The following is a 12,500-nucleotide window of genomic DNA, read 5'->3' on the forward strand; positions in this document are numbered from 1 at the left end:
CCCTTCTCCTCTTCTCTTCTCTTCTCTCCTCTTCTCTTCTCTTCTCTCCTCTCTTCCCTCTTCTCTTCTCTTCTCTCCTCTTCTCTTCTCTTCTCTTCTCTTCTCCTCTTCTCTTCTCTTCTCTTCTCTTCTCTTCTCTTCTCTTCTCTTCTCTCCTCTTCTCTTCTCTTCTCTCCTCTCCTCTCCTCTTCAAAGTGCTTTACTGACATTGCAAATAAAACATTTGTATTGCCAATGCAGCTGTACAAAGGACTCCAATGCATATGATGAGTCCTTGTGTCATTGTGTACGGATAAGACAGTCAAATTGCTGTTGCAAAAGTCATGTTGTCAATTTAACAGTGTACTGTAATTTGTTGACAGACCATGTCATTGCGATACAGAAAGGAATAGACAGCACTGCATAGCACAAAGGAAAAATAAACAACAAAAAAAGTAAAAATGTTAAAAAAAAAAGTAGAAATGTGAACATAGGACAATCTCCTTAGGTACTGTACATGCAGTGCTGTCTGTTGGGCCACAAATTCTCATCCACATCACAACGGACATATTATGAAAACTTGAATCAATTTACATTTAAAAACTTATGCTATGAACTAATGCCTAAATGCTGTGGGGGTGAGACTATTTAACAGAGACCCATTATAATACATGTTGATCAACAGGACATAAGCAATTGATAATGTAGGAAACAGTAGAGAATTGTACATAATCATTTGCATGGATGTACCAAAGCATTTGCTTTGCAACTTGTTTAAAGGAATGAGAAACTGCTTTTTGATGTGCACAAGTGACACAATGATGTGAAGACTGAACAGGTAGTTTTGAGAATTTCAATTCTGATCTGTGAAATGTACCAAAGCGACTGTAATACAACTGTAATAAAAGAGTGTTGAAAACCCCTCCCTCTACCTCTCTCCCTACCTCCCTCTCTTTCTCACTCTACAGGAGTTCTCTCTTCCCTCCATCATTCTGTGTGAGCGTGCAGACCTGAGGGGGAGGAGGGTGGTTCTAACGGCCGCTTCCATCAACCTGCAGCTCACCGGAGGCTGCAGCAGAACACAATCTGTCATGGTGCAGGGAGGCATGTGAGTACTTAATGACTTACATTTACACAAGTGCGCGCGCACACACACACACACACACACACACACACACACACACACACACACACACACACACACACACACACACACACACACACAATCCTTGCATTTCACTCCAGCAGTCATTTAGAAAGGTCACTTCACATATTTTTTTTTTACATGTTGAAATGTTGAACATTAACCCAAAGCATGCTAACACACACACACACACACACACACACACACACACACATTTCAGGCATGCGTATGCACACATTACACGTTATGCTCCCACACAGGCAGTCAAGATCTCCTCATTTCAAAGGTTAAGTGCTATTAGCCTAATCCGTGTGAAATGCCACAACACAATAAACCTTTATTGTGTCAGTTGGAAGGTGCAGTTTGTGCTTTTGTGTGATTGAGACTCCAGGGCTGCTGCAGGTGTTGCTGGGAACATTTTTTTATGTATTTATAGTTTAGTTTTTAGAAGAGTGTCTACACAACAGTCTAAAGCTAAATGAATTTCATACTTGCATGTTTAGAACACTTCAGTTATGTGCCCAGTCTAGCCTCCCTGTTACTCCTTGAGAGAGAGAGAGAGAGAGAGAGAGAGAGAGAGATTTGTCAGACAAATACAGTGATAGAGACAGTGAACTAGGGAGCAGAAGACAGATGGAGGATTTGTCCTTTTGGGGAATTTGCAAAGTCAACAGATTCTTAGCCACTGTATATGTTTGATCATTGTCAGGGAAACAGTAGAACACCATATCATCATCATACACACATTCACAAACACACACTCACACACACATACTGTACACACACACACACACACACACACACACACACACACATACACACACACACACACACACACACACACACACACACAGACTTTTGGTGTAGTTGATAGGGACCTGTGGTGAGTTCTCATAGCTGGTGCAAATTTCACACACGTTTGCCATCTTTCCACTTCACAACAAGGAGTGTATGTGTGTGTGTGTGTGCACGTGTATGTGGGGGGCATGGTGAGAGAGAGAGGGGGGGGGGGGGTTGTTTGTATGAACATGACTGATGACTGAGTGTGTATTATTTAGATCCGAATTATAAGTTGTGCATTGATTGGTCCTGACTTTGATTGACAGGTGGGTGCTATATGAGGGCGTGAACTTCCGTGGGGCACAGGTTCTGCTCAGACCGGGCTTAGTCCCAGATTGGCCCAAACTCACCCGCTGGCAGCGAATCGGATCACTCCGTCCTCTCATGCAGGTAACACAGGTTCTTGGCCCAGAGAATGATTAGGCTTTCAAAACCAGTGAGCAAGAAGTCAGTCAAACATCTCTTTTTGTGTGTGTGTGTGTGTTCACATATGTGTTTGTGCAGTTTTTTAAGGTTGCCAACCGTCCCGTATTGTGCGGGACATCCCGTGTTTTGGGTGATTTTGATTTGTCCCGTCAGGGACAGCTCCAGTCCCGATTTTCAGTCCCAGCTCAGCGGCCTTGTTACTGTAGCTAGACTACTGTACTGTAAAGTGTTCAGTGCCGCCGCAACCACGCGCATCTCGCACTGTGCGCACGACACCAAGGGACAGAGGGGCACTTTACTGCAAACTGCTTTTCACACTTGATTACAATGTCAAAATGCAGCAACAGCATCTTACATAACGATGATACTTTTTGGGTCCTCTCAGTCTCCATTAGCCTATGCACCAGATCTAACTTGAACGTTATGCTACTCGTTTTAATTGGGAACGAGAGGGAGAGAGGGTGGAAGTTTCCAGCTGGCTTGTCATTGTTGGTAATTGATTTCACCTTTTTAATATAAGAAACTTTTAAAAGGAAATCATGAGAACAACAAAAACAACGTGAGGATATTGCGGAGTTATCTGGTTCACACTAGGCTAGCCTACTGACCATTTATAAAATGTGAGGGCACTTTGAAATAGGCTGCAGGCACTGTGATTTGGACTGTAATAGAATATGAAGAGTGGTCTTTGCCTTTGTGTAATGGAATTGAATTGGTGAGTCTTGAAGTCTTCAATAATCCGTTTCCCTTAAACTAAGCATTTAGCCTACATGAATAGGCTATGCCAATTGAAACACTTTCCACTCAGATAGCTAGGTGGCTATTGGTTCATAATTTACTTTTAATTGCAAACAGAAAATATCAAGCTAGCATCATTACATGCTGCTATTTCCACAAGAATGAAGGTTGTTTATACCAACTTAATATACTTATCATTGTTAATAAATGTGGGACAAACAATGTTCAATGTTAGAGTTTGTGGACGACCAGCCATAGGCTATATTTGAATGGAGCTGGCAAAATATTATGAATACCGTGTAGACAATGCTCTTAAAGTGACCATCAGCATGAAATCGGTAGTATTTCTTAAGAAGTGTATAAAATAAAAACAAAATTACTTTGTCATTATTACCATTTGAATTGTGTGTATATATATATATATATATATATATATATATATATATATATATATATATATATATATATATATATAATAATTATTTTTATTTATTTATTTATTTATTTATTTATTTATTTATTTATTTATTTATTTATTTAATTATTTTTTTTGGGGGGGGGGGGGTCCCGCATTGGAAGTGAAGTGTCCCTCATTTGGGGTTAAGGAAGTTGGCAACCCTAAGTGTTTCCCATACATTGACTTATTTGTGGCGGCCCACCACAATATCAACATTGACCACCACACAATGATTTTCCAGGTTGTACTAAATTGTGCTCAAATCTTGTTAGCATCATAACCACGCTGCGCATTCAAGTTAATTCTGCAAACCTACCACCACAAATAGAATTCAGTTCTGTGGGAAACACTGCTGTGGGTGTATCCATGTTTTATTCATGTTTTGTTGTTGTTTTGTGTGTGTGTGTGTGTGAGAGCAGAAGCCTGTGAACTTCCGCCTGAGGAACCACGAGACAGGTCACTTCTTGTCAATCACAGGAGCCCTGGAGGACATCAAGCTGATGCGTATCCAGGCAACAGCAGAGACAGGCAGAGCCGAGCAGGTCTGGGCCTATCAGGACGGCCAACTGCAGTGCAAGGTAAAGCAACCATGACAACCAGGTGTCAAAGGGTGGGTGAGGAGGGAATTTGTGTCGAGATGTGTATTTGTGTGTCCTGCCACCTCTTAATTAACCTGACTCTGCCAGATGGATGCTTCGCATTTGCTCTGCATGTCCATCTGGGAACTTTCGTTGGAGAACATTTGGGAAGGGGCGAGAATACTGGTTAGCTGATTGGATAAACCATCTGTCTATCACCACCTATGTTGGTTATCCACGGGCCAAATCAACCAATCAGATGAACAAAGTGTTCTACTAATGCCTTCATTTAACATAAGTTAGGTAACATGACTAACATTAACGTTTTTAAACTTACCATTTGTATGTTACATGAACCTCATCAACGACAATCCCCACCAAGTTTTCACGGTACACTTCTGAAGAAAGCATATTCCTCCATTTCTCGTTAAGTAGGCCTAACCAAGATTCAGGGCTACTGAACGCCGATTGGAATCAGCCATGGAGGATGTCTGTGTCGTTCATTCCATTCATTTTCTATTCTATTCTATTCTATCTCTCACTTCAACACACACACACACACACGTTATACTATCTCTCACACATACATACCCACACCATAACACACACACAGACTCAGATGTTGGAGGACTGCTGTGTGGAGCCCTTGGGCAGTCTGGTCCGGCCGGGAGCTCGTCTGTGTATGACTGCAGAGAAAGGCAAACCAGACCAGCTGTGGAACATCACCCCAGAGGGCCTGATCCGCAGCAACGTCAGCCCTGACCTCGTGTTTGAGGTCAAAGGTCAGTGGGGACACTAGTGTTACAGTTTGTGTGTGAGAGAGAGAGTTACTGAGTGATGCTTTCACAAAAGTTCTTTGATTTCAGAGATTCTTTGTCTTTTATCCTGGTTTGCTGTGACTTGGGTTAAAGATGACCATTTCTCGCTGTACATTTTAAATCGGACAGAAATGTTTTTAATGAGCTGTTTTACTATGAGGCCCTGCTCGGTGAGACTGCTCTTCTGACTGCCAGGACGTTTTGATTGGTGCAGGGAAAGGAGGCGTGTAGATGAGCCATGGCTCTGTGAGCAATAGGCCGTCAGCTCCCTCTAGCGGTGTTTAAAACGGTGGCACGCCCGGGGAATAATCGAGTACCTACAAGTGGACAGGGTTGAATGTATGAATGTTGTTGATTTGTTGGTTTCAGGAAGAACATGACTGGTTTAAATCTTGATTCGTGATTCATTAGTTTTTATTTGTCTCTTCACACTTTATAGTACATAGACCTAGTCATAATGATGTGAAATATGATGATTAACCAGGTAGATTGGTACTGAACACTAGGATTCCATTGAAGGTTATACAAATGTAACCTTCTGTGTTGCCAAACATTACTACACTTCAACACTATAGATCCATGGCAACAAGGAGCATATAACATGACCTATTAGCCTTTGCTGTGTCTTTTATTAGATGGTTTCTTTTTAATCCCCCTTTCTCCTTGTTCTGTCTTCAGGAGGAGAGCAGTACGACAAACATCATGTGGTTCTCAATGCGTTCAACCAGAGCAAGCTGAACCAGAGATGGAGTCTGGAGTTTGTGTGAGCGGTGTGGGGTGATATCCACTAGCCTCTGTGGTCTCTGGGGTGCAGCTGCACGGGGAGGACCCACAGCTGCTCACGCACAGGATCACAGGGCTCAGTGCTGCAGCTGCACCACAGGACCTATAGACTCAGTCATGCAGCTGCGCCCTGGGACCCATGAGCTCAGTCGTGCAGCTGCACCATGGGACCCATGGTCCCTGTCATGCAGCTGCACCATGAGGCCCACAGCGCAGAAAGATGCGGTGCTGTATTATGCACTCACCAACCTTTCATTCAAATACCTCACGTTGTAACTGTGTACATAGCAGCAATAGAAGTGGACCGGACTGCTCAGGAAAATGACTGTTTTGCTGCTTCTAATGCAAGCTGGATGGAGTTGAACATCTCATGCACATGATCTTGTACAGTAACTGGCTTGTGATGTTGTGACTGGCCTTCTTTATCCAAACAATTGCTAGTAAATATCAACAGGCCTTTGGTCTTTACTCCCTCAGAACTGAACTTGTTTTTCTTACACCATAGGGACTTTAAGGGAATATTTTTTAATTGATATAAGGTCATACTGTAAGGCATCTGTTCCTTCGAAGCATATGACACACACACACACCCCACTGTCCAAGACCAGGAAGAGATTGGTCTTTTCCCACCATGCAGGATGAAGGACAAAAGGGAGAAACTGAACTTCACACTAACCTCTCATTACCTCTTCTCTCCTACACACACACACACACACACACACACACACACACACACACACACACACACACACACACACACACAAGAACACAAGAAACACAAAAGTGGGAGTGCGTGTGAGATGACAGTTTATTGCTTAAGGCAAACATGAACACACACACCGAGTCAGCCATAATGTGGTCCCTCCATCACAGAGGTAAATAAGGCTGTTGTGTCTGGTCATATTCCATGAAAGCCTTCGAAAAAAATACAGTTTGAGGTAGGCAGAGTGTGTGTGTGTGTGTGAGCACATCCAACAGAAAGAGTGAAAGCACAAGCCCCTAAACAAAGCCACACCACACAAAACAGCCATGTCAGAGTGATAGTTCACACACTATTTGAGACAAGAGAAGAGCGATGTTTGTTTGTGTGTGTGTCCGACAGCATGAACCCAATGCCCAGAGCTATCCCAACCCCCTTCTCAAAAGCACCTGTTTTACACAGCCTCGTGTGTGTGTGATAGAGAGAGAAAAAAAAACATTAAATGTTGCAAGGTTCCTCACATTACAAAGCTTTCATATCATTTGCACATTGTGTCAACACCGAAACCCGCTGTTGTAGTTCACTTTACGTTGTCGGTGTGTGTGTATGTGAGAGTGTGTGTGTGTGATAGAGAGAGAAAAAAAAAAACATTAAATGTTGCAAGCTTCCTCACATTACAAAGCTTTCATATCATTTGCACATTGTGAAAACACCGAAACCCGCTGTTGTAGTTCCCTTTACGTTGTCGGTGTGTGTGTATGTGAGAGTGTGTGTGTGTGTGTGAGAGAGAGAGTTCCCACTCTCACTCTCTCTGAGTGGCCTGTTGGCTATCTGCGGCCTGTGTCAACAGTCTCAGTCATCTGGGTGCCCACTGCAGCCTGTGCCGCTGAGCCCTGTGCCATCTCTGCAGCCTGTGCCATGTCTGCAGCCTGTGCTGCCATCTCTGCAGCCTGTGCCACTGAGCCCTGTGCCATCTCTGCAGCCTGTGCCACTGAGCCCTGTGCCATCTCTGCAGCCTTTGCTGCCATCTCTGCAGCCTGTGCCACTGAGCCCTGTGCCATCTCTGCAGCCTGTGCCACTGAGCCCTGTGCTATCTCTACAGCCTGTGCCACTGAGCCCTGTGCCATCTCTGCTATCTCTACAGCCTGTGCCACTGAGCCCTGTGCTATCTCTTCAGACTCTGCCTCTATGCCCTGTGCCATCTCTGCAGACTCTGCCTCTGCCTGTGCCATCTCTGCAGACTCTGTGACTGTTCCCTGTGCCATCTCTGCAGACTCTGCCTCTATGCACTGTGCCCCTGGATGCTCAGACCCCTCAGCGAATGCAGGTCCAGTCTCCACACGGCCTTCCTCCACGGCCTCCACGGTCAGTCCCTCCACCGTCATTACACCCGCCACCATTACAGGTGATGGGGTGTGTGTTTGGGTGGCGTGGGTCTTCTCCTCTGCCACAGGTGAAGCCGTGGGTTTGGCAGTGTGTGTGTGAGGTACGTCTGTGTCGTGTGTCGTGGTGGTCAGGGTGTGGCCGTCAGTGTGTCTGGTAGAGGAGGAAGATTCAGCTTCCTCGGTCGCTACGGTGATGACGGTTTTTCCCCGTGCTTGGCCAGTCTCAACCTCCTGTGCCATCTCTGCAGCCTGTGCCACTGAGCCCTGTGCCATCTCTACAGCCTGTGCCACTGAGCCCTGTGCCACTGCTATCTCTACAGCCTGTGCCACTGAGCCCTGTGCTATCTCTTCAGACTCTGCCTCTATGCCCTGTGCCCTCTGCAGACTCTGCCTCTGCCTGTGCCATCCTGCAGACTCTGTGACTGTTCCCTGTGGTCTGCAGACTCTGCCTCATGCACTGTGCCCTGGATGCTCCAGACCCCTCAGCGAATGCAGGTCCAGTCTCCTCCACGGCCTTCCTCCACGGCCTCCATGGGGTCAGTCCCTCCAGAAGGCCTCGGGGACCTGGGACAGGTGGTGGGGTGTGTGTCGACAACGGTGGGTCTTCTCTGAGGACACAGATGGGACATACAGTACAGGAGTTAATGCGTCTACACACACATTCATATAACATCTCCCCGCGGCTTGGCCAGTCACCTTCCAGAACGGGACCTGGGAGAACGGTAGGTACACGAGGACACAGATGGGACATACAGTACAGGAGTTAATGCATACACACACATTCATATAACATCTACATACATACATACATACATACAGACAGTTAATTTATTACACACACATTCATATAACATCTACATACATACATACATACATACAGACAGACATACACACACACACACACCTCCCTCCCACACACACACACACATATATTTTTTTGATGCTGAACCAAATCCCTAAACAAAGGCACTAATATGGTCTCCTCTACACAAACTGATGGAGTTGGAGCGACTACGTCACATTTGGGTAGCAGTGGCCATTTTACCGGTAAGCTAAAGGAAGATACAGCAATTACTTATGGGAACACAGTTAGCATCAAGAGGAGATAAGAAAACAAATGGATCGTGCTATGAGCAACTGTGAGCAAGTCATGCCTACCCCATTGAATGACAATTCTTAGTGATTTGATACACAATATGGACTTCTTTACACAAACTAATATGCTCTTAACACAAAGTAATATGGACTCCTCTACACAATATAATATGAACACTAGACCACCCCAAAAAAAAGTAAAAAAACAAAAATAGTCTTGATCTGCACAGCATTGGGGGTGGGGGGCTGTCGAAAATACTGACTAGATCCAAATTGTTCGGGAAAGGGATGCAGTAGTAGGATAGAGTGGGTGGATGTGTGTTTAGCTCATAGTTGTGTGTGTGTGTGTGTGTGTCAGAGAGGGGTGGGCCAGAGAGGGTGAGTATTTAAAAGTGATGAGTTTGGGGAATTCGACGAGCTGTGAGTAGCTCTGCTCAGGGACATGACACACACACACACACTCCAGGCCTGTCAGCGTCTGTCTGTACTGAATGGGAACCCTGGCATCGTCACGGAAACCAGGGCGGGATGGCATCCGGCCGCACGCACGAGGGTATGAGTAGAGCTAAAGCACAGACAAAGAGAGGATTACACACACACACACACACACAAATGTACTCACTCACTCATACAGTATAATCACTTGTTGACTCACTTAAACACTATGTCACACACTCAAACATTCTCCATCACATTTAAATACACACTCTCTCACACACACACACACACACACACCCACCCACCCGTGCGCTCGAGCAAGCGCACACACAGTAAAACGAACAGCATTTGATGTTTATAATGTACACACACCTTCAACCATACCACACAGGCAACCACACAGACACACACACATCCATAAGCCTTGTGACAAAGCGTGAGATTATGTGCTTCACTCAACACATACCAGAATGTGGTCTTTGGGCTTCTGTGTGTGTGTGTGTGTGTGTGTGTGTGTGTGTGTGTGTGTGTGTGTGTGTGTTTCAGTATATATGCAGGCCTGGAGTGTGAGTGTGTGTGCATATTCAGTATAGCGCTACACTAAACAGTACCATGTACACAACTCAGTGAGTGAGGACAAGTGTCAGAAGTTTTTGTGCTTCTACAGCAATCACATAACAATTAATTTCCTTTACAGAGTTAGGATCTGTATATGTTTATGCCGATTGTTATCATGCCGATTTGGTATTGTTATTATTCTGTTAAAACTATGCAGGCTATATAACCACTTTAAACTGTAAACGTTTTAATGATAATGTTTGTTGTTATTATTGTATGTTGCTTTGGACAAACGTGTCTGCCATGAAATCCAACATAAGAGATAAAGTGAGACTTGACCTAGCACTGTCTGGTCATCCTAGCTCAACGCGTTTCATGAACGACAAGCCAGGATGAGTAGGAGCGACTAAGTCAAGCCAGGTGTAAGTAATTCCGGATGTGTGCTCGTTTTCATCTTTTCTCCAAAGAACTCAAGGCTGGAACGAGAAAGACACAGAAAATAACAAGAGCTTATGATAAAACCTAACAAGTAAACAACAGCTTATGATAAAACCTAACAAGTAAACAACAGCGTATGATAAAACCGAACAAGGAAGTGAAATATGTCCTTTTTGAATGGGGGAACACGGCAGTTTTCATAAAACAGAAAGAGTAGGCGTGGTAGACCAACTGAATGCACAATTAAGTATGCACCTATGTGTGAGTACTTCCTCATCAAGCACGCAACGTTATTATCCTATTGAGGAGTACGGTCACAAATAAGTGATTAGAATGTTCTTGAACCGAGAGTATCGCACTATGATGTGACAATTACCCAGTCTATTTTCCCCATAGACTGTATAAAGAACACTGAAATTATAGTTCGTTGGGGTAGAATTCTAGAAGGAACAAGGAAAATAATTCACTCCTCAACAGGTTAAGAAAAGAGCATGACTTACATCATCTTTATCACTGAATTAATTGAAAAACCTTTGAATAGATGCCCTCCGTTTCCAATCGACTACTGCCGGCTATTCATCAAACATCTATCAATAAAATAAGCAATTACCATTTGGCATTATGTAGACTATTTGTGGTGTTTTGCAAGCAAATAAATATAGTGTACATACATGGAATAAAGTTCTTAAACAATATGTGGAGACCTGACCGGAGTGACAGCTGGCTAAACCAGTAAGACAACATAATTAACATTACAATTAACTAAGCCTGGTTGTTAGCCTGGTCAGGACGATTTTATTCACGCTGCTAGGCAGCCTGGATTCCATGGACTTCGTTTTCACCTCAACAAAGGAACCAATCACAGAACAGAGGGGGGGACAGCAAGACGAGGACGACACACCGAAGCGGTTATGAGCTACGTACAGACGCATTTGATAGACATTCGTAGCGCCCAATAAACGGCTCTGGGCATTTGTAAACCACGTTTCAAATATGAGAAAACGAGTGTGTAGTTCCCAGACCCCATCTCAATGAGATGAGGTTTGGCGTTAGCCAGGCTAGACCAGGCTAGCTGCATAGAATAAATCTCCATGGTAACTTATGTGCCATTACTTTTATGAAACCAAGTCAAGGCTAAATTCAGCCAGTATGACCAAAAAATCCCAGATTAATGCCTTATCTAAATTTGTGAAAAGCCCCTCAGAAATGTAACCATAACAAAAATATACACACACACACACACACACACACACACACAAACAAACTGGTAAAATAGGACTCTTTCCAGAATTTGTCTGAGTTCTGAGCGAGGCTGTTTAGTGTGTACATCACTGTTATCATGTCACGTCCAGCAGGCTAGCCCTCCCGCTAGCGCTTATCATGTCCACACCAGTGATAGCCAGACAGACTCCACTGCCCTGCCCTGCCCAACACGACCCCAGCTTCAGCCTGCATGGTTTCCCATTCTGCACCTCTCTCACTGGAAGCACATTTCAGCAGTGAGCCATAAGCTGAATCAGGAGTGTGTGTGTGTGTGTGTGTGTGTGTGTGTGTGTGTGTGTGTGTGTGTGTGTGTGTGTGTGTGTGTGTGTGTGTGTGTGTTCTCGCGTTTTTCTTACTGTTCTTTAGAAGGTAGAATATTTCCCTAAAATCCTCCAATATCTTTTTACGGTTGATATCATCCTTTGCATTTAAGCCGCTACACTTTGCATGCCAAATGTTCTTCCTATTTAATCAGTGTCGGTCAGCTTTTGCCTCAGTAAACACCAGTTTAGTCATGGGTCCAGTCAGGGTTGGCATCGCACAGAGAAATGGAAAGCAGTATGCAGATGTACGTGCATGTGTGTGTGTGTGTGTGTGTGTGTGTGTGTGTGTGTGTGTGTGTGTGTGTGTGTGTACCTTTCCTGATGAGACCAGTTGACCAATTCGATCCAGTGCCACTCCATCAGGCACATAAAAGGCCCAACGGTAAAAAACACCATTTACCAAGCTCTGGAGGAGAGGGAGAGAGAGAGAGAGAGAGAGAGAGAGAGAGATTTAAAGCAGCATTGTAGAGTTCTGGTATAAAACTAGCTAGCTACCTAACAAATACAGGTGGAACATTGCAAGCTCTACCAACGGCC

The 12,500-nt window shown here is 44.4% G+C and overlaps 3 protein-coding genes across 3 annotated transcripts in view; 1 reads left to right on the forward strand and 2 right to left on the reverse strand.

Moving 5' to 3' along the window:
• Positions 1-6,518, forward strand: part of LOC125299292 (beta/gamma crystallin domain-containing protein 1-like) — a 33,239-nt gene extending 26,721 nt beyond the window's left edge. The window contains exons 20-24 of the mRNA XM_048250523.1: positions 948-1,087; positions 2,230-2,353; positions 4,004-4,162; positions 4,776-4,944; positions 5,659-6,518. Coding sequence (XP_048106480.1) covers positions 948-1,087; positions 2,230-2,353; positions 4,004-4,162; positions 4,776-4,944; positions 5,659-5,747 — 681 coding nt within the window. The 3' untranslated portion in view covers positions 5,748-6,518. The remainder of the gene's footprint in view (positions 1-947; positions 1,088-2,229; positions 2,354-4,003; positions 4,163-4,775; positions 4,945-5,658) is intronic.
• A 35-nt stretch (positions 6,519-6,553) lies between these two features.
• Positions 6,554-8,571, reverse strand: LOC125299666 (chromosome partition protein Smc-like). Its single transcript, XM_048251040.1, has 3 exons — positions 8,560-8,571; positions 8,394-8,412; positions 6,554-8,078 (listed from the first exon to the last, which is right to left on the reverse strand). Exon 3 carries the CDS (start codon positions 7,861-7,863, stop codon positions 7,291-7,293), a length of 573 nt encoding a protein of 190 aa, XP_048106997.1. The 5' UTR covers positions 7,864-8,078; positions 8,394-8,412; positions 8,560-8,571; the 3' UTR covers positions 6,554-7,290.
• An 805-nt stretch (positions 8,572-9,376) lies between these two features.
• The window catches only part of LOC125299293 (reticulon-4-interacting protein 1 homolog, mitochondrial-like), a 6,448-nt gene continuing 3,324 nt past the window's right edge, over positions 9,377-12,500 (reverse strand). Inside the window, exons 6-7 of the mRNA XM_048250524.1 lie at positions 12,277-12,369; positions 9,377-10,415 (exon numbers count right to left, since the gene is read on the reverse strand). Coding sequence (XP_048106481.1) covers positions 10,410-10,415; positions 12,277-12,369 — 99 coding nt within the window. The 3' untranslated portion in view covers positions 9,377-10,409. The remainder of the gene's footprint in view (positions 10,416-12,276; positions 12,370-12,500) is intronic.

This window comes from Alosa alosa, chromosome 8, assembly GCF_017589495.1.
Source record: "Alosa alosa isolate M-15738 ecotype Scorff River chromosome 8, AALO_Geno_1.1, whole genome shotgun sequence".
Taxonomy (NCBI): domain Eukaryota; kingdom Metazoa; phylum Chordata; class Actinopteri; order Clupeiformes; family Clupeidae; genus Alosa; species Alosa alosa.

Excerpts from the sequence above, each read along its gene's own strand:
- LOC125299666 (XM_048251040.1), bottom strand. The coding sequence starts at position 7,863 with ATGGTGGCGGGTGTAATGACGGTGGAGGGACTGACCGTGGAGGCCGTG.